The 23317-nt window shown below is 35.3% G+C and overlaps 1 protein-coding gene across 3 annotated transcripts in view; it reads right to left on the reverse strand.

Moving 5' to 3' along the window:
• Window positions 1-23317, reverse strand: part of Crybg3 (crystallin beta-gamma domain containing 3) — a 120463-nt gene that overhangs the window by 25077 nt on the left and 72069 nt on the right. For all 3 annotated transcript variants that reach the window (XR_007347691.1, XM_015478299.2, XM_048803484.1), the window contains exons 11-17: window positions 22966-23099; window positions 19714-19840; window positions 12002-12144; window positions 11767-11893; window positions 10887-10919; window positions 5416-5525; window positions 1758-1884 (exon numbers count right to left, since the gene is read on the reverse strand). Coding sequence is in view for 2 of the 3 variants with exons in the window: in XM_015478299.2 (XP_015333785.2) it covers window positions 1758-1884; window positions 5416-5525; window positions 10887-10919; window positions 11767-11893; window positions 12002-12144; window positions 19714-19840; window positions 22966-23099 (801 nt within the window). In the remaining variant the exon portion in view is untranslated. The remainder of the gene's footprint in view (window positions 1-1757; window positions 1885-5415; window positions 5526-10886; window positions 10920-11766; window positions 11894-12001; window positions 12145-19713; window positions 19841-22965; window positions 23100-23317) is intronic.

The raw sequence follows: 23317 nt of genomic DNA on the forward strand, positions 1-23317 counted from the left end.
AAAATATCCAGGAAAAAGCATTAGGAAATATGCTGCCCTTTCATAATTGAATGTCCTTCGCAACAGGCAGACCTTTACCTGCACTGCCTAGATTCCAGAGGACCAAATCCAGGGGTATGCAATTGTACACAACTTACATGTAAGCATTCCTCTCTGTAGTTTTCACTCCAGATTTAATTACTCATTTTACACTTTCTGAATATAAAATAATTTTAACTCTTCAAAGGAAAACAGTAGTGCTCATTAATTTTGACCCTGTTTCTAAGTTGCCTTTCCTAGAAATTTAATTCAGTTCACTTAATTAAGAATCCTACAAAATCCTTTCAAGAAGGTACTTTATATTTAGAGCTATATCTTTTGCTTTTAGAGTTAATAAAAAGTAAAGATCTGTCTATTGATCCAGCTATTTTAAGTTACTTTCCCAGAAAATCTGGACTATGCCTTTTTCAACTTTATTGAAATCTACAGACACTGACCAGATCACATTTTTTTTTTTTTTATGTTAGTCTTCCTCTGATAGGAAACAGAGTTATTCTTTCCAACGTGGTAGCTATTGGGCCAACGAGAAAGACTAAGGACTCTATTTTTATTCTTCTTCCACAGCTAAGTAGCTATACTTAGCCTGATACCAAAAATATTCTATCCAGGAATTCCTCATGAAATAGGATGAGATTGCTTTGGTTGAGATCAAAGAACCAGAGTATGGCCATTCTCCCTGGAATCAGCTCTGGCCAAAAGGTCTGAGTCATACCCACTATTATTTAGTGCTTACAGTCGGCTCTGTGTGAATTGCAAGTTTGGACCAGACCTGCCCCAAGATCATCATTATATTTAGCTTGAAAATGCCCTGGATCTTCCCTGCTTCCTCTGGAAATACACCTTGGAACCAGGAGTATTAGAGTAGTGGTTCTGTTTTTCTCACATTCTGAATAAATTTTTTGAAAAGGAGACTCTATTTGCTCTCTAAATGTGGGCCTCCAAGATAAATAGATAATTCTGCATGCACTGGGCAGAAAAGCCCTGGTTCCCCCAAAGGCTCAATCAATAACAGTGGTAGCCCATGCATTAATGTAATTGGAAAGCTGAATAGCAAGTTGCATGTGACTTATCTAATAGAATAATAAGGTAGTTGGTTATTATTTTTATATTTAAGTAGCTAAAACAACTATGGTACTAATAGCTAAGGTTGAACTGACTGAATTTAGTGTTCACTTATGTACTAGGCATTTTAAAAACATATTTAATATTTAATGGTCTTTTGAACTATTATTTGCTATAGATAAGAAAATAAGAAACTTTGTGAAATTATTAACCTGGGATTTATATTATTCTATAAGTTTTAAGTTTTACACTCCCGCTTAAAGAAAAGGAAAATATCAATCACATTTTGCTTAGATTTCATGAGTGTACCTCAATTTTATAACCAACGAGTAAATTATTCATATTTTATTATTTCTTCCTATAACATTTCCTCCAACTTCACATTATCATTTATTATTCAAGGAATTAAGCCCTTCATGTACACTATTTTATTTAGTTCTTATAATAATCCTTTGAGGTAGGTATTATTACTATCTTTCCTTTACAGATGAGGAAGCTGTGGTTCAGAGAGATGAAGCAATTTGCCTAAGGTTTACATACATGGGTACTGATGGAACTCAGCTCAAATCTAGGTCTCTCAAGTGCCCTAAATACTTACACAATTAAATTGGACAAGAAGGACAGTCTCATAATTATGCATTCAGCAAAACACTTACATAGTCAATGGGTTTGAGGGATTTGACTGTAGATGTTGGGCAGCCACAGGAAGTAAGGTCAGCATATAGGCCTTCTTCTAATACACACTGGTTATAAAAAACGCCCTCTTGGTAATACAGGAGCCAGCTATAAAACAAGCAGTAAGACATTCCATTAAATTATATTCAGTCAGCACTGTGGACTCATCTTCATGTTGTGGAAACTGGGGTAGAGCCAGGACACAGAAGTCGTGGTGTTAATTAGCACAAGCTAATAAAACTTCTGCCACTATTATTTATGGGTTGCTTACCTCGTGCCAGACATGAGACTAGGAACTTTACATACATTTTTTGACTATGTCCTTATTCTTTGAGTTAGAACATATCCTAATTTTTATAGGCAAAAAAACTAAGTATTAGAAAAGGTTAGCTGATTTACCCAAATGCACCCATCTATTACTTGATAGAGTTAAAATTTGAAATGAGATATTTGCTTTGCACTAAAGAGAGTCTTCATTTAGCACTTTCAGGTACAAATCCCTAGGATCAAATTAATGGGATGATTAAGTACTTGAATAAACTATAACTTCTTTTGGGTAAAATAATTTTCTGTATTTTACTGAGAGGCTTAAATGAATAAGCCTGGATGAATGCAGGGAAAAACTAATTGTTTCTTAATAATTCAGTTTTGGTATGTAAGTTCTAGCCTGTATCTTAAGATCACCAACTGTACTAAATCTAGACCTTTTTTTTTTTTAGAGAGAGAGAGAGAGAGAGAGAGAGAGAGAGAGAGAGAGAATTTTTAAAATATATATATTTATTTATTTATTTTTAGTTTTCGGTGGACACAACATCTTTGTATGTGGTGCCGAGGATTGAACCCAGGCCGCATGCATGCCAGGCAAGCACGCTACAGCTTGAGCCACATCCCAAGCCCCCTAAATCTAGACCTTTAAATGTTCACAGAAATGTTCTGACATTAAAACTTATTGTCATGGCTTCTATGTATTAAACATTTCTATAAAATTTATCATCATGTGTCACAGGTTTGCAATGTGCTAAGCATGATGGAGCTACATCCTTCATGAATATTCCTTTAGTCTTTAAAAATCTTCTGGGATAGGTACTATCATTATCCCTCCTTTACAGATGAGGAAACTGAGGTTCAGAGAAATGACCCAATTTGCCCAACATTACAAAGCTGAGAAGTAGTAGAGCTGGGGGCTTAAATCCAGGTCTGAAAAAGCTAGGTGCTCACACAATCTCCATGGTTCTTAATTTCTTTTATTAAGTTATAGTTGTATATTTCCTATATTGATAGAGACATGTGGGCTAATCTGTCCTAGATTTTAGTACCAGGAGAAAAAGATCTTCCTCCAAAACAAACTTCAAAGCTTCTTTTCATGAGAAAATGAAAATAAATATCTCTTCTAAGATATTCTTTTTCATCTTAATAGAAAAGTAACTCAAGTCAACTAATGATAACAAAATTATTTCAGTTCCTTAGTGCTTATTTTTCTTTCTTACTGAAGAGTTGCAGATAATCTATATATATAATCATTAATTACTTTATGTGTTTTAATAATGTAAAACATTTTCTGTTTGGAAGTATAAAAACTAACAAATATAGGGAGGTTCAGAGAAGAAGAGATATAGGAAATATGAAAGGGAAAACACTACTCAAATTAGGGTTTTTTTTTTTTTTTTTTTTTTTGGCAGTGGGGTAGAGGGCACTGGGGATTGAATTCAGGGACAATCCACCACTGAGCTACATCCCCATCCCTATTTTTTTCTATTTAGAGTCAGGGTCTCACTGAGTTGCTTAGTGCCTAGCTTTGGCTGAGGCTGGCTCTGAACATCGTGATCCTCCAATCTCAGCCTCCTGAGCTGCTGGGATTACAGTCATGTGCCACTGTGTCTGGCCCAGGGTGGATCTTTAGCAAGGATTATGGTTTGGGTTGAACCTTAAATGATACATTTGGAATAGTATTGAGCAGAAGTCACAAAGTTATATACCTTCAAGAAAGCAGGCAGGTAATGCAAATAAGTAGTGTACCGAGTAGAAAAAACAGTAGGAAATAAGGATAGCTATGGTACACTGGGAAGCACACACATCCCTCCCCAGTTGATATCAGCAACAGCCAAAGGTGAAAGCTTTCTCAAAGTCTTGGAATCTGCTGTTTTTAAAAAAGGGACACTGGAAAAAAAGCTCTTCTGAGATAATATATCCTATACCTAAATACTGTTAGTAAGAAGCTTTTATTAATGTACAGACTGAACAAATAACATTGGCTGGCTACATTCACCAGAAACCTACAATCTTTGCTATAGAGCAGGGGTCAGCAAACTGTAGCCTGTGGACCAAACCTGCCCTGGCATCTGTTTTCATACAGTCCATAAGATGAGAGTAGTATTTACATTTTTAAGTGGTTTGAAAATTTAAAGAAGACTATTTCATGACATGTAAATATTACATACAATTCAAATTTCTGTGCATAAGCACTGTTTCACCAGAGCACAGCTGGGCCTACCCACTTGTGTCTTCTCCATGGTTGCACCTGTGTGACAGTGTTACGGTGGCATTACTAAGTAATCTGGGGCACAGACTACTCAGCACACAAAGCTGAGAACATTTACTATCTGGCCCTTTACCAAAAAAAAAGAAAGAAAGAAAAATTGCCAACTGCTGGTACAGAGGGTAAGGAGGAATACAAATAGCCAACTAAATATTGGAAGAGGGGAAGACAAGAAAAAAATATAAGAACAGAATGGAGAATGAACAGGAAAAATGAAACTAGTTGATGGCAAATCCTGGAAAAGGTATGATCTGACTGGTATTAGAGAGTGACTGGGAATTAAAAATCAGAAAAATATTAAACTGGATTTTGGGACAATAAATGGGCTAAAATTGGTTTGTGATAAATACTAGAGACAAGACAATAGAACAGGGGATGACTGGGAGACTCAGTCTCTACTGGATCAGGAAAGAAGGAAGGAAGAATAGAGATATTTTAACAGGTTACTCAGCAGATAATTTGACAGAGATGCTGAACTGTATACTTTGGTTAAAAATGATAAGCTTTATGTTATGTATATTTTACTACAATAAAAAAATTGAGAGACTATATTTCAGCCTTGAGTATGACAACAGTTTCATATATATGATTTAATATGTTACTACAGCTGGGAGAATATAGGATTCAAAAGGGGAAAAAAACTCTCATAAACTATTTATTTGGTGTGACTTTGGCAAACCCTAACTTTGAATGTGGTTTCTTCATCTGTAAAATGCAAATGATAAATACTTCAAACAACAAAGTGAAAGAAAAAAAAAAGGAATAATATGTCTTACATGGACAAAATCAGCTATTTTTGGTAGCATTCTATTATGCTATAATAAAAAGATAACAATATAAACAAAAATATTAAGAAAATAGTGAGTAACAAAATCATCAAGATGTTCCCACAGCTGGTTACTTGTAACATTCTTTCTTGGTTTCCATAATAACTCAAAATGTAAATTTGGCAAAATTAACATAAGCCAGTTAGTAGTTGACCAATCTTTAAAAAAGAAAAAAAAATTAATCTCACTATGTATGCAAAAAAGTCAGCTCTCTGTAAATTTAAAACAAATTTAGTCATTATGTAACACCAGAAAATACTCAACAAGAATACTTACCAACCTCGAAGAACTTTAAAAGAACATGGTGTAAATGAAGTCAAATCAGAACTTTCTTTTGTAAAATCTATACATTCACCTTGGAACCCTGGTTTACTGAATGCTTTGAGCTGCAAGAACAAGCACAACAGAAAATAATTGTTTGACATCATCATAATAAAAACCTTAAATATACTTATAAAAAATCAGCAAAATATTGACTTGTTTTATCTATTACCAGTGAGTGAATTTAGGTTAAGGATGATAGCATTCTCCTTAAAGTCTCCTTCTGACAAGTTTCCAGAAATACAATTTCAAAATCTATTTACCATTTTCATTCATCTTTTGCATCAAATAGTGGGCACAGATGCCTAGAAAATAATTCTACCTGTAAATCATAAGGGATTTACAATGTGATTTTGTTCATCTTATTGAAAAATATTATCCTGTATGGTGTGACTAGAAGTGGAAAATAAGAAGCAATTTAGTGCTCAACACAAAAGAGGTTCAGATGGGTGTGTGGGAGATTTGGTATGCCTTTTCTTTCCCAAAGTCTTCCTGATCCACAGTTAATAAAAGTGAGAAGAAGAGAGCATGAGGGTGCCCTGAGAGCACAGGAGCAGATGGCAGAGAAGATAATAATGGTGGGATTAGTGGAAGATTTATGGTGAAGAAAGAAAGGCATCTGTGTCATGTATTTCAGCTTACAGGCTTCATTTTTTTCTGATAAGAACATCTTTAACATACAGCTTCAGCCATATACCACTACATTTCTACTTTAGTTCTTTTTGTCAAGAAACATCCATGAAATCCCAACTATAATTCCCCTTAGGAGCAGAGAAATAATAATCTGAAACTCTAGTGGCCTTGGAACACAAATAAGAAAAAATTAATGAGCACTATAAATACTTCGTAATACACTAGAGACTTGAAACAACATGGCCCACGGTCCACCCTGCACTGACAGGCCAGCATTGTAGCAAAGCATGCATCATCACGGGTGATCCTCAGCAGCACTTCTCCTGCTGTCACCCAGGTCAATGCTTCTTTGAGCAGCTGGTGTTCACTGCCTTCATCTTCCCAAGGGTCCCTTGAGAGGAACTGTTTCTTGGCTGTCTTATTCTGCTCTGACCTTGCTAGGTCTCCTATCAAAGGTCAACCAAAACCAGGGAGGTAAGAGACCCAATTCCCCCCTAACCAACTGTGGCTTGCACAACATGACTTCCCATTGTGAAGCCACACTATACTTGGAAATTAAAATGCCAAGTAGCTCCTCGCCTCAAAGAGATGAGATCCAACAAGTTTCTGTCAGGGTCCTTACAGTGCATACAAAGGATGGCAATAAAAGGTAAGACAAAACAAGACCTGATTTTGAGGTAAAGGTTTATAAACCTGAGGCTAAAACAAAAATCACTTTTAACCTCCAAGAGTTCATGTGTCTACAGCTTACAAATATTATCTAAATACACAGTAGAAATTAGAAAAAAACATATGCAAGTAAGATTAGCTATGTTATTAACTGCTTGTATTTCTAGATTGTTGAATTAATTTTATACTGCTGAGTTCAAGATCTATATTTCAATATTTCACTATGAAACCATGAAATGTCAAATCCTTTACTGTTAACAATGCATGTTAAGGCATGGTTCAGGTGGCATATTTAGTAGTTATCTCTGGTTTTTAGTCTGTCTTCCTATCCAGAAGAATAAATAAAAATTCATACACATACACAAATAATATCATAAAGTCATAATTTATGACATCTTTCAGTGAACTTTAAAAACTAGTTTTAATGCTTTCATAAGTTTATTTTTACCCTCAAAATGAGATTATATGGTTTACTTAAAATTAGACCGACACCACAGGAGTAACACATCATTTTGACCATCTTATAAATGCCTCAGAGTACAACAATTTTCATAATAATATTCTGAGGCTGGTCCAAACAGAATATAATTCTACTTACTAATTATTGAATTGTGGTTTCTACTCTTGGTGAAATTCAGTGAGAGTGCCTCAGCGAAATTAAGTTCTGGGAAAACTAATATAATCACACAGCAAAACAGATTTCTGCAAAATCTTCATCATAACTAATAAAGAGAAGTATATCATATGTGATAATTGCATAGCAGAAAGATACCTGGATAAATTACTATGGTGTTTTCCTTTCCAGTTGAATGGCAAATACACATACAAAGTGACTCAGATAGGTTGCTTAAAACTCAGGCAAACAGATGAACAACAGATGAGTTGTTTTCAAATGACGCCTATCCCTCTGCACCATGTGAGCATGTCTCAGTCCCTGCCAGCTCCCCACTTCATTTAAGTGTATGGAAGCAAAAACAAGAACATCACAAAACCCAGCCTACCACTGACTGGCAGGGTGTCTTTTCACATATATTGTGGCATTTCTTCCTTAAAACTGTCCTCAGGCAGAAAATATCACCACTTTATGCTGAAGATTTTGCTTTTGCACTGTGTCATTATCACTTATGATATACATGAATAAAATGTGGTATTGTCTAAACTGAAAACTCAAGAACTTAATTTCTAACCAAATACAGATGCTGTGCTCAATTTATTTCACAATATCAGAGCCATCTTTTGATATAATTTTATTATTCCCAAATTAGATAAATTTCTAAGAGAAACTTTCTTCACTGTCTGAATATGACTTTCCCTAAGAATCTGGACCTCCCTCATACACATTAGGAGACTGTTAAACAAAAAAAAAAAAAATCTTGTTTCCATTCTTCAATTATATCACACCTATCTTGTATTATGGTGTTATGTATTTCTCATGTCAATTACATAGTCTATCATAATTTTATTTCCCTGAGCACTCACAGAAGACTTTCTTTACTTAAATAGTTCTTCCTATTTTTGGACTTTGGAGTCTACAAAAACTGTCTAGATGCAGTGTAACAAAGAAGAGTTTTTCTCTGTACTGTTCTTAAGTCTTACTGATTTTTGCCTAAAACTGCAACTGCCATTTTCCTATTCCCATTCATGACAACAGTAACCATAACTAATACAGATACTGGGATCACGTTAAAATTCAATGAAACTAAGTTATCTAATAGAATAAAACATCCAGTTGTTTTTTTCAGTTAGCATTATGTACAAAAATGAATCAAAGGCTTCAGTATTTTTTAAAAATCCAAAATTTTGATTTTATTTATAGATGAACTTTAAAAATACCTGAGGGACACACGGTATTATTTGGTTGGGTCTATGAGGGCAATTGGTGAGAATTTCTAATAGAACAATGCAACTAAACTAAAATTGAAAAATTAATTCATTTTTATGAGATTTAATCTAGTGAGATTTCTGAAATTCAGTACTTGCTAAGACAAACGACAATATAAAGATAATTCATATTATATTTAAGGTTTGTTTTTTGGGGAGGAAACAAAATAAAATGCCACCTGTTAATAATGAGAACTCTATATAATGATAGTGATGCTATGTATCTTGATTTGATAATTAAATTTAGTGACTGATCTTCAGCCTTAGGTGAAAAACAATCTACTCAATAAAAGGCAGGGTTCTAATAGTATCCCAAATAAAATGTGTCATAATATGTTAACAGAACAAGCAGCAATATTTTTATTATCCTAAGTCTCATGATATATGTTAACCATTAAATACATTTTCTAGTGACTTGAGGTTTTCCTTAAAATCACCAGCGTAAAAAAAAAAAAAAAAAAATCCCTCTCTGAGTAAAACTCTGGAATGTAGCTGCCTTCTTACTCCTCAGACAGGGAAAATAAGTAGCCCCCTGCACACAGCACATGCATGGCCAATGTGCATATTAGAGCTACCTGTGAAGGAGACAAGACTTTCTGGTTAGTGAACAGAACCCATGTGTCAGCCAAGACTTGTCTATTTGGGTTTAGGCAATTATAAATAAGAGAAACACTTGAAAATGTGGCCAAGAGAAAATAATAAGAGCTCTGATACTGAGTAAACAAAAGAAGCTTTGTACATGTGTTACCAAATATGCAGTTATCATCTGCCTTCAGAAACATGTACTGTATAAGGCAATTACTGAGCTATCTCCAGAAAACACGAAGTGCAGCTGACTTCACTGGGCATTTTCTGCTACTTCCTCTCTTTTCAAGTTTGACCAGAAATACTATAAAGAAAACCTCCCAGCAATGGGCCCCACACAAGGAAGTGCTCTCTCTCTCTCTCTCTCTCTCTCTCTCACACACACACACACACACACACACACACACACAAACCCACCACCAAGGAGGGAGAGAAACAGCTTAAAAGAATGAGATTTTTAAACTGTACGTACTTTAAGCTCAGAAAATGTGCAGTTTGAAATGATCCCTGTGTAACTCCCTTATCTACTTGGTTATTTTGATTCATGTGAAAAAAATATTTTAATAATCTACAGTTGGGAGTTTTCAAAAATTCAAAATAAAGATCTGGCAGCAAAAGTCTTTAAATACAACTACTCAATTATATTCAAAAAGGAAATGTTCCCAATAGGCCTGAGCTAATCAGAAAATAACACAAACTAAAAGGACTGTGAGTGAAACACTGTGAAACCACACTCATCTGAAACATATGAATATTAGCAGGAATATGACAAAACATACGCACCCAGAGGAAAAGCATCATGTAAGGTAGCCAGTGCTATTTAAAACCACTCATTACACCTGGCTTTTGGATAGCAATTTTTCTGAATAGGGGTATTTAAAATGAAACAAAGGAAGCAGTTGTTCATCCCTTCCTTTTATGGCTGTGCTACTTGTCCCGTGATGTGTCTTCCCTTCATGCCCAACTTTGAAAATGTGGCTTTGTTAGTGGAGTCAGGAAACTAGAAAATGTCAATTTTGTTACTTCTGGCTGTGTGTGTGATTAATGGCACTTAAATTCTGAATCTTAGTTTTCTTAACAATAACTGGGATTAACATTGACCTCACAAATTATTAGAAGTATGAAATGGGCACGATTTCTTGCCCACAACAGATAATAAACATGAGGCTCCAGAGTATTACACAATCCACTTCAAACCACAAACACACCAGAAATGACCAAGTAGGGTGTCAGCTTCATGAGTGCTTTAGAGCAGCATTTGATGTAGGCATTAGAAATACAGGGGCCTGATAAGCATGTTAAGACAAAGATTGCTCCATGCTGTTCGCTCCTCCAGAGACAGAATAATACACTGTCCTGAAAAAGATCGTGATATGAAGAAAGAATAGGAAGATGGGAAAGAAAGAATGACACATGTTCAAATGACCCTAACCGGGTGAGAGCAGCAGCCCTGAAAAAAAAATAACAATGAAAGATAAGGTGACAAATCTAGGCCCATATGTCCACTAACAAGGACGGGCACTCCCCTGCTTACCAACAATAATATAAATTGTCCTGCCACACAGAAAAGTTATTTGAGAGGAAGATTTGAGGAAAGGGCACAAATGTTCTTGGTAAACAATCTAACAAGTACAAGTCGAGAATATTTTTAAACATACCAAATGCGGAGGCTCATTTATCCCAAGTGGTTCCTGAAAAATACATTAAAACAAAAAGGAAAACTGTAATCAAATAATCTTAGTCATCTTTTTTAATGTTTTGAAACTATCCTTTGAAAAGTAATTTAATGGTCTGATCAATTTACTAGATTCTTTGAACTGGCTATGACCCTCAAATAACCTATGAAATTCTCTGATAACAACTTTAGTATTTATAACTAAGTCATTTTGATTAACATTGTGGCTGGGAGAAAAATGGGCTCCAATGCCCACTAGAAAGAAAGTAAGTCTGAATTTCTGACCACAATCTCATGGGTACTCTTATTATTCTGCAGTGTTTGTTATATACAAACTGGCCATAATCATTTACAACTTCATGATTTTGGACACCAGGAATATTTCCTCTTTGAGAAATGCCTTTCTGCCTGGAAAATTTCCTTCCATCCCTTAAGATACTACTCAATATACCTTTCTTGCAGCGAGGTCTCCAACTCCCCTGTGCTGGGAAGCCCCTCCCAGGCTCCCTCCCCACTGCCTACACACTTCATTTTCTCACTAATCACACATAATTAGTTGCTTGTACATCTACATCTCTCTCCCCTCAGGGACCAGAAAGCCACCAGGGCAGTCTCATTCATCTTTATCTACAGTAATCAGCACAATGCCTGACATATTAGAGGCACTACATAAATGCTCCTGAATGAATGATCAAATTACAGAATCATCTCATTCCTGTACTTAACAGCTATATATGGAATCTACAGAAAATCGTATAATGTTTTATTTTCTGCATACTTACATACAGAAAATAATTCAACAATTTCACTTTAAAAAAAATTATTCCACATATTCCACTGGAACTTGCCATCTTCATACTCACCAGCTGGATAGGTCTGATTGACATGATTATATTATTTGATCCTCCCCAGTCAAAAAAGCATTTGTATTTCCCTTTCTCTAAAATGTACTGCTCTCCACAGAAGCACTTCTGCTGGTAGGCAACCCATCTAGTGAGGGAAAAGGAAGAAGAGAACAGAGGTGATGTGTAATCAAGCAGCCAACAATTCCAAACACCAAAGACTCTCTCAAGGTTCTCCAGGTAGGAGACCACTTACACTCCGCTTTTGACATGAATGGATCTTGTTTCACTGCCAAAGCCAATTTCTTCCAAGTCAGAAATTTCCTGATTTGTAATGTCAATAAACTTCCCACTTTCTAGGTCAGATTCAAACAGTGTGATGGAAGATTCTATAAAATTCTATAAAGAGGAAGAGGAAAGTTTAAGAAAACATGTACATTTTGTTTTATGGACTGCTACAGCTAAGCACAATTTCACATACTCATGGGATAATATTCCCATAAATAACTTCAGTAAGAATTTTAAAAGGTTCAGGAAACAATTTTATAATTGCTACTCTGATACAGTTTAAAGGGGAAAAAAATAAGCCTGAATTTACTTCAATCAAAAAAAATATATATAAATGGAAATAGTCAACAACTGGTAAATTGCTAGAATTTATAAGCTAAATTATGTGTTACTAATTGTAAAGCAAACTAAAGTCTCACTTTTGCCTAAAGAATGTAAACCACGTGAGAAAAAAGTGAATATAAAATATACTGTAGACAATGCTGTAGATGGTTTTATGAGTTTACACATAACTGAAGAAACAGATGAAATTTACTTAACAAAAAAATGGCTTATCAAAAAATCAAGATGAAGAAATTTTTTAAAAGTTATTGTAGATCAATATAATCAAAGTAAATGTATTTTAGAAAAACTCTAAGTCCTAAACAGATAAATCAGTAAAAGACAAACAGTTCACAGAAGAGTAACACTAATATATAATGTCTTAATTTCAATATACAAATGATATATAAATATCAGATATACAGATATACAAATGTCTTAATTTCACCAATAAATTAAAGAAATTCAAATTAAAACATTTAGATACAAAGTTTTAAAAATTAAAAGTCTAAAAATTTAATTTTATCAGAGAATATTTCTGTTGGAAATATAACCAACTATTTTAGAAAATAATTTAGAAATCGATTAAAAAAGACTATTAAACTTTCTGAAATTCCTTTTTAATCAAGTTTTCCTAAAGGAAGAAGTGGTATGGTACATATATGCAAAGATGCATTCTTTAAAATAGTGAAAAGCTGTGAACAATGTAAATGGACAAAAGATGGTTTGATAAATCTTATTACATCCTTCACTTGATGAAACATTAAATATAAAGAAGAACTGTAGACAAACTAAGTTAAATTATTCTATAATTACTAGTGACCAGCACTTTTATATACATTATTTTCAAAAAGCCACTATATGAGTGTACTACTACCATTCCCATTTCTCAGTTAAGGAAGTGGAATGAATAATTTGCCTGAGGTCATATGGCTAGCAGGAGCTGAGATTGAATTTCAGTGGAAGTACATCTGATACAAATGTGAAGATGGAAAGCTGGATAAAAACGCAAACTTGCAAACACTAGTAAGATTAGAAATAAACCCCCCTCAAAAAAAAAAAAAAGACTAAAACTTTTTTTTTTCTTTTAAATCATGAGTTACCTTTGGGTACACAGACATTTAAAAATTTTACTCTACATTTTTTTTTCAAATTTCTATAAAATGTTATCATTTTTTAATTGGAAAAATATAGTATATATTTTTAAAAACCTCTCTCTTCCTATTATTTCATGGTCTGTTAATCAAGTCTAGACCCATAGAAATGTATCAATTTTTGTAAGTTCCAACAATGTCAGTTTTCTCCCTTATAAGTAAAATTCATGAACAAAAGATTTCTAGGTATACATTCATTTTACATGAACAAGTAAACAGGGTTCAAAAACAACAAGGCATCTATAATGAGTGGAGAAAATACATTTAAAAAAAAATCCTCTTGAATGTTCTACTTATCCAGCTTTGAAGGATTTTTAGACTGCTGACCTAGCTGGATCAAATATCACTTGAAACTTTAGGGTAAAAGATAAAGGCTTTTTACTTGAAATTTTTATCATTAAACAACATCTATCCCAAAACTGTATTCTCAGTTCCTTGAGAGTAAACCTTGGAGAGAACCTGCCACCTTCATTATTTCTAAACAGTTCTTAAAAATATGGGAGCTTGGAGCTGGGGTTGTGGCTCAGTGGTACAGAGCTTACCTAGCATGTGTGAGGCACTGAGTTCTTAGCACCACATAAAAATAAATATTAAATAAAGGCATTTTATCCATCTACAACTAAAAAAAATATTTAAAAAATATGGGAGCTGGGTGGATCTATGCTTCATCACTACCATGACTCCTGCTTTTATTTAACATTAAGACTATTTTCAAAGCACTTTCACATTTATCTTTTTGAGCTCTCTTACTCCCTGGTTTTATATACATTCACAAACACATACATTCACGTGTATAGGCAATGCCATCTTCCTGATGGGAAAAGGAATAACAACAGCCTGGAGGTGATCTCTCCTAAAATCCCCAGGACAAGCTTCCAACTGACTATGACATTTACACCCTAGATGCCATACAAACCAACCTAATTATACTGACAAATAAGCCTCCCTCACCTGAGGATCATTTGCTTTTTGCAACCTGAAAGTGTCTTAACAACCTCAAGGTGATTATGGGAAATTGATGTAATAATGATGATGATGGTGATGGCTAAAGGTGGTCCAGTCTGGTCCTGGTAGGAAGCACTACCAACAGTCACCAACAAATCAGACCCAACCGTAAAAGAAAAGTTCTTGGCAGCTCTCAATTATTGGCATCTCTGTTCTCCCACTCAGATGACTCCAAAACCTCCTCATCACTGCTTCTACAATTACCTGTTCTCTACCTCCTGCTAGGGTTTTAGCAATGGAGAGCAGGAAATGTGTCATGGATCACTGCGTTACACTGGAGTAGAACAGCACAAGGACACAGATGCAGATGTATGCCTGTGTGCTGTTTGTGCCTTAGCATTCAGAAATATCTGTGTTATACTAGGGTATACTTGACTTCAGCTATGATTTACACACATGTGGTGTGGGTTGTGGGGACTTACGGCAGTGAAGAGAGTGAGCTGGGTAATGAGGTAGAGATACATGCCACATGCAACAATGCAGCCTGGGCTGAGCTGAGCAGAGCAGAGCAACTCACTGTCACAAAGTCCACTGACAAATATAAGGCTGGCAGCATTTGGGCTCACAAACAAAAATACTCATATAGCTTGCATGTGTATCCATCTTGAACTGCTTATCACTCCCAGAAGGACATAGGAGTCTCCTAGATGACATCACTCTCCACTTTCCATCTTCTATACTTATTTGTGACTTTTATTTTTTTTAACAGTACTAGGGATTGAATCCAGGGGTGCTCTACCACTGAGCTACATCTCTAGCTCTTTTTTAAAAATTTTGAGACAGTGTCTTGCTAAGTTGCTGAGGCTGGCCTCAGTCTCCCAAATTGCTGGGATTATAGGTGTGCATCACCAAGCCCCACTTTCTGCCTTATAGCTTTTGCCTTCCATTTTTTTTTTCTAAATCCTTTCCCCATCTGAGCAACTCTCCATGTTTTGTCCCTGTCTGCATTTTTCTCTCAAGCCTACCAAATACACCATATCTGATCTAATTGATTAGTTGCCATTAATATGGTATCCTTGCTGTGCAGAGCCCTTGGTGTAATTATAAGGCAACAACTAATATTTAACTTTTAAAAAATCATGTGCTCGCAAGGGTCTTATGTCAGCTCTGGGCCCAATCGCCAAGATATAAACCTTCAGGGGTCACAAGTACAAAGCATAAAAGAAAAAAAGAAAGAAAGAAATGAAAAGTGAATTAAAAAAAAATGTTCTAACTTTCCTTGTTCAGGACATGAGCAGAACAGGCACTCACGGTCATACCCAGGGCAAGCGCAATGAGGTTGCTTGATTACTACCATCATTATTTTTTTTAGGAACAGGTAAATAACTTTGAAAATCCCCAGCTTATAATGTAATCACTCACTCAAGAAGAATGAATGATAGAGCAGCTTTAAAAACTGTATTCCGTTTTATATTACTCTAGTTGGATTGAACCTAGGGCCTTTCACCTGCTAGGTAAGTGCTCTACCATAGAGCTAAATCCCCAATTCAATGTCTTTGGACAAAGCTTCAACTATAGACTTTCCTGTTATCAAAATAATATTTTTCTCATCCTTTAGCATTTGCAGAGATCCTATTTGGTACAGGGACTAAGAATATATCAAAGATACCAGCTCTGCTCTCATTCCCAACTATGCCTCCATTTTATATTTTTAAAGCACTTGGATAACGTAATAGTTCATCCCTCCCTGATTTATTAGAGAGAACTAATCAGTAGTTGCTTCAGGCTCAGAGATAAGTTGTAAGGATCAGTAATTTGATTGCTTTTAAATTCCACAAACTTCCTCAGCTGAGCTCTTGTGCTATAACCGCCCATGGGCAATGTGATAGAGACACCCATGGAGAGATCTGGCATGTCCATTAGCAAAAGAGAAATCATGGTTCCTGCTGCATACCACCTGGTTTCTGAGATCTGAAAAAAAGGCCCAAAGTCTGAAAATCATAGAAAAAGCAAATATAAAACTTAAGTTAGTACAAAATTGAGAAAAGGCAACCTCACTAAAAAAGTTTTATTGAGAAAGTCAAGAAATAAAAATTTACTAAATCCCTGGAGTCTCAATTCTCCTATATTCCTTCTGGTGCTTTCCATTCTTAAAAAGTAATCCCTTCCAAGTCAATAACATATTTGAATGACTCATCTGGAACTGGAACATGTTTCTGGTCTTTTTCTCCAAAGTACTCCATGACATAGATCACATTATCCCCAAGGAACATGTCTGTTATTTGACCTTAGAAAATTCACAGTGTTCCATGTACTGGAGCCAGGACATTGAAACTGCATTGCATCATGCAGCTTTTCTACCTGTCCTCTTGTTTATTTTATATTTCTGCAAGTGAGATTGTAAAAGTCATGCTTCATTCTTTCCCATGTTAGAGACATCTGAATTTCTTTATGGGGAAAAGATGCCTCATATCATTTCTGTCTTTTAATTCACTAGGGCTGCCACAATCACAAGGGCTTCTCATACTCCTTCCCAGGCTGACAGGCATGTTGTTCAGTGAGAGTGCGCTTGCCTAGCATGCAAGAGGCCCTGGATCTGATCCCCAACACTTCAAAAAATAATAATCACAAAAGAGTTCCTTCCCAACTATATGCTACATCTAAGAAAGACACAATCTTTCAAACTATAACTTGATAAATTTTCAAAGCATTTTCACTACATAAAAATGATATGTTGTCTAAATAAATATGTTTAGATTATTTAGTACATTTATATTTAAAGTGAACATAAATTTAAATTATAAAAAAGTATTTGAAAATCCTGCAGATATTTTTTATTACATAGGTATATTGGTCTGCAATGTGACCCTTTATTAACAGTTATAAATGAAATGCTAATAAGCCTTTAACTAAAGGAAATTTCCTTTCCCATTGAGGTGCTTTTTTAAATCTAAGCATTTGGAATGATGGAAATGGACAGTATGACAGGGCCTCTAGAGTAGACAGAATTTTACTACAACCACGGCTCTGTGCTTGGACACAGTAACTAATCTCTTACATTCTGCTTCCATATCTGCAAGATGGGAAACGCAAAGACTACTTCAGAGTCTTTGTGACAATTGGTGCAAGTATTTAAGTAAAGCCATTAAAAAGTAACTGACAAATACTAGGATTATTGTGATGACATCTTTAATTATAAGGTAACAATTAATATCTTAACTTTTAAAAAATCTAATAGAGAACAAAAAGAAGGTTTTGGAGGAAGGACATTTTCATTTATTTATATTAAAACTGTGTAATCCTTTCCGTATATGCGCAAAACCTCTGTGCATAGCAGAAATTAACATGCTTTTTAATGCTGATTTTTCTAATGTATATTACCACGGACCTTGTCTAGATCAAGTATATCTTCATTATTTAACTACATAATTAACACTATTTCTTTCTTTTCTCACTTCCAACCAATGACTTGGGGTTCTGGTTTGTTTGGTTTTGGTTGCTTTACTCATAAGCCCTCTCTATTGCTAAAAATTTATATCATCAGTAATGTTCCCACCCAGCTCTTTTTTTAAATAAGTGGAGAACATTTTTAGTATTATGCAATACTAATATGATGATTTGAATCATGGCCCATAGTTTCTTAAAAAGCAAGAAGTTTCTGTCTTATTTTGTCTTGCTCACCTTTTAGTTGTCAGGTAGAACGTGGATGAGTGGAGAAAAACTGTGGCCCTTGTATGTTAGACCTGTACACCATGCTATTGCTTATTGCTCATGCTATCCCAGAACTCAACCTCCAGTGGACTATCCTATACTTCTTTCAGGTTCAACTTGTTTCTGACTCACTTTCTTACTGAGAAGGATCATTTATGGGGAAAAAAAAAAATGCTCCCTTGTTCCCTGGGCTGCTTCTTTCCTTCCAGTTTCTCCTGCTTAACAAGGTGTAAATGGGCTGCTGTTAGCTCCAACAGACGGAAACCTGAAGGGCCAGAGGACACAATCCCTGCATTGATCTTAAGTCTACATGAACCCAGTGATCACCTTTCACTTCACTATCAAATCCCTCAGTGAGAAAATTGTTCTCCAAAGAATATTCCAGATTCACACTCACCAGACCTAAATTCTACCAGTGGCTCATTGTCAACTCAAGAAAAATAATCTGTATCCCTCAACATGGTACTACATTTTTCATTAACTGGCTCTGGGTTCATCTTCCCAAAGTTCTCCCTAATATCCTAACTCAACTGCATTTCCCCAAACATACCACAGTTTTACTTACATGAGGGTTTCTCAACCTCAGCACTATTAATATTTCAGGACTTGTGATGCTTTTCTTTTAGGAACTGTTCTTCACATAGTGGAGGTGTAGCAGGATCCTTAGTTTCTACCAACCAGATGTTAGCAGCACCCAAACCCCCAGGCACGACAACCTAAAATGTCTCTACAGACATTGCCAAATGCCCTCCATGAGCTAACATCACCCCAGCTGAGAACCAGCGCTTTACAACCTTGACTTTACACATTAAAAGTATTAGTCTCTTTCTAAATAGGACCTATCCTAGCCTTACCCTGTCCTGGAAATTCTCCACTTGGGCAACTCGTGTGTGTGTGTGTGTGTGTGTGTGTGTGTGTTACTGGGGATTGAATCCAGGGGTGCTGTACCAAGCTACATCTCCAACCCTTTTTAATTTTGAGACAGGGTCTTGCTAAGTTGCCAGGCCAGCCTTGAAGGATCTTCCTGCCTAAAGTCTCTAGAGTCACTGGGATTATAGGTGTGCACCACCATGCCCCGCAGATAAATGTACATGAATTTCAGCTCAGTCATCATGTTTTCCATGCTGCCCTCTCTACTCTTAAGTGGAAATAACTGAACAAATAACCTTTTCCTGAGTACCTTAAGTACATTATTCCATCACAGGCAAATAGTATCAAATATTTATGTAAGTGCTACCTTCCCTACCAGACTGCCACTCTGGGATAACAGGACTGAGTCTCTGTCCACTATATGTCCAGTATCTAGCATAATACATCTACAAAGTAAGGGCTCCAGAAAATAATTACAGAATTAGTGGATGGAAAGTAAAAAATAAATACTCCATAATCACTATGGCAGTTAAAAAAAATAAGCTAGTTACTTTCAGTTCAGTTTCATGCTCCTAGCTGCTGGATACATTTTATAATCTCATGTTTTATCAGTGGTCATGTCTAATATTCATGAAAAGAGAAAACAGGTAGAAAGTTTAAATTAAGGAGGCAAACTCACAGCTTGCAAGTACCGGAAAGATAAGATGGGACCACCTAATGCCCCCAAAGCATTAGTATCTTCAAAGTGTCCTTCTTCAAGCAGAAATTGCTGGCCTTTAAAATGTTCTTTAGCATAGGCGACCCACCTAGAAATACAGAGGACGATCAACTGAGCCATTAATAAAACTAGTCGAGAAAGCAAAAGAGAGAAACTCATGATAAAGCAAATAGGTGTTCATCTCCATATTCTAAAAAAAAAAAAAAACCAACACATCTGCTTTGTTTCCATTTACAAAGACAAATGGTGAACGCTTCATGGATCAAAAATTTTTATAATTTGGAGGCTTTTCCCAACGAAAGGTTAATTGTAGAACTGCAACAGAGCAAGCTTATTAAATTTTTGTGGCATGGCTTTTTACTACATCTCAACATGCTTAGAGAATACTTTGCCAAGTAAAAATTATAGATGGCACACACAGCTGACAAGAAAAGTTACAAACTCACATTGAGATTCAAAGATAATCATTCTTATTTTACTGAGTAAGCCCTTCTGAACCATAGAATGACTACTATATTACACATATACTCAGGGTTTCAGTCAAAGGACCTCTCACCAGGCTGTAGATCAAAAACACAATACAGAAGGGTTTATTAAAGAAGAACTGGGCAATGCAACTGAGCTGGAGAACACCAGGAGTGCTGATGCCCTACATGTATACTTACGGGTGGAAACTGTTGATCCCATCATTTTATCAGAGATTATGGTGGAAACAGGAAGCACTGTGGCTGAGTACTTTCCAGGTACTTTCCTGACTTCTAATCTAAAAGTATCAGTACAGGACACTGAGAAGCTTCTCCATGAAACTTATCTTTTTATTGGGTAATCCATATTATACAGTCTGGGCATCAATGGTTCGTGAAACATGAAGATCTGCTTAAATCAGACTTTAAATGATCTATACAATTAGAGAAGGACCCTCCAAGTAGGCAGATTCTAAGGATGACTATTCTAAGCTTTGGAGACTTCTGAATTCAGAAGCTTATCAAAAGAAAGCACAGGAGGATTGCCTACCATTGTTTTTCTTTTCTCCCTGCCCCCCCAAATTGTTTTCATAAGACACTCTATAATAGTATCCATTCAGCAATAATTAATCTCTTCTTGCTCTCTGTATGTATACGTATGGTGTGGTACAGAGGAGGGGGTTCACATGAATTAGAATAAACTTATAACTTATATTAAACTACTTAAAACACCTTAGTATATTTATAGTATGTAGAGAGACTAATATTATTGTATTCTTAAACTATCCTGTAATAACAAAATTTCACAGAAAACTTACAAATTCTAAATTCCTTTTATAATAATGTGGCTATTCAAAACATGTTTTTAATCATACCAGAATGAGAAAAAAAGTGTATGAGGTATAGAAGACTTTAATGTTAAAGGATAGATGAAGTTTAGTAAATCTATTACATAATGAGAGTGCAGAAATCTTCTGCCTAGTTTTAATAACAGATTGTTGTGATTAAAATTCCATTCTATTTAAATGTCTATTTGGGATATCTAACTATGTATATTATCTGAGAAAAATTAAGAATGTCAATCTCACCAGATCACCAGGTGAACTGGTGTCCGCCTGAAATCCTAGATATCAGAGGACTGAGGTAGAAGAATTTCAAATCTGAGGCCAGTCTGGGCAACTTAGTAAGACCCTGATTCAAAATAAAACAAAAAGGGCCAGGGATATAGTTACCACAAGGATGGATCTATCATATGCAAAGCTTTGGGTTTAATCCCCAATACTTAAAAAAAAAAAAAAAAAAAAAAGAACATCAGTGTTACTTTCCCTAGATCTCTCAAGATGGGATAGGGATAAAGAAGAGTCTATAATATCTACACATAAACTAAACAGCTAACAAACAGCAAACAATGGCGAAAACAAATGAAGCCAGGTGGCCATTTTTAAGTGGGAACATCACATTTTTCTCCTGCAAGTGCCATATAAAAATGGAAGTGTGTATGCTATATACAGCCATACTTTCTTGAGATTGTTCTTATTAAACCGTTGTAAGAAAACTTAGAGAATAACACTGTTCATCACACCAAATTTTAGCAGATAATATTCTGTAAAGCAGAATAAAGCAGAAAACTAGTTTTAAGTCTGCCTAGTTAATGGAGAAAACATTTAGATTCCAAAGACAGGAAGAGGCAAAAATATTTTAGAGCAGGATTAATAAGAAGCAGATGTGTTCACAAACCAAAGACTACAGAGAAATACAACATAGTAATATGTATTTAGCCAAACTGTATCTGTTCTTTTCAGTCCCAAGCACTTTTTGAAATTTAAAGAAAAGTAATTAAATAACTACCAACTTGTCAGAGCAATTATCAATGTGAACCATATATCTAGTATGCTAAGGTCTCTGACATTTTCATTTTGGCTGGTATGGCCATCACTTAATTTGTTGTCATAAATTGTAAAGTCTAAGCCCTTATATGTTAGACACTCAAGTGCCCTTAGATAAGCTATTTAATGCCTGTGAATAAAAATATTTTAGTAGCATCATTTGCTAGAAGAGGATAAACAAGTTATATGATATTACAACAAATATTAAGAGACACTAATGCTTAACATTCAAATGAACCAATATTCAAAATAACCAATGTTTTGCTAGAGACAAGAGAATGTTTCTAAGGGATTCTGGCACTGGGTTGACAACAGTAAATAAGCTTTGTGGGGAGTTTCTTCTTTATGGTTTTACCTTTATGCGTGTACATATATTTATACCCAGGTGTTCTTAAAGAGTTTCCTCAAAAACAGTTCAGAGATGAGGGCCATCAGTGTCAAAAACTCTCAGCTTTACAAATACACAACCCAAGCTATTTCTTTAATGAGAAGGGGTTCACTGGCAAAGTCAACACATCAGTCTACAAACATTAACACACCACCAGAACAGAAGATAAGACTGGGTTCTCACTCATGTTCATTACCAATGAGAAGATAACTTAGTTTACAACTCTTTTATCTTCTATGCTGTGTCTAGAAATGTTAAGCGGTGACGTTTTACATTAAATGTAGAAAATATCTTCTATCTCAAAATCTTTAATACCAACATAGAAAACCATTAGTAAGCATTGTTGTTACTTTGCATACTACAGAAAGGATGTATATTTTTAGAATAAGGCTGGCTGTGTTTGCCCTGTTGAGCAGTTATTATGTAGACTTCAAAAGAAGGATACTAAGTCAAATATTGAAAAGATGACACTCACACTCCACCAATGACACGAATTGATCCAATTCCTTGAAAGTCCCCATCATTTTTTAAAAAATTAGGGACGGAATGGATATGTTCACTAAAGTCTTTGGCCTGTCCATGGAAGTGAGGTTTTTCATAAATAATGACCTGAAAAACAAAAAAATTATTTACCATGATCATACTTTAGAAAATGTAATATATATATATATATATATATATATATATATATGGCTCTATTTTGCACGTTAGATTTTTATAGAAAGGTCTATTGGAAGTGATATATTTGCTTGCTTGTTTTGTGGTACTTGGGATCAAATCCAGGGCTTCCTATATACTAGACAAGTGTTATACCACTGCCCCAGGTC

This window comes from Marmota marmota, unplaced genomic scaffold (genome assembly GCF_001458135.2).
Source record: "Marmota marmota marmota unplaced genomic scaffold, marMar, whole genome shotgun sequence".
Classification (NCBI taxonomy): domain Eukaryota; kingdom Metazoa; phylum Chordata; class Mammalia; order Rodentia; family Sciuridae; genus Marmota; species Marmota marmota.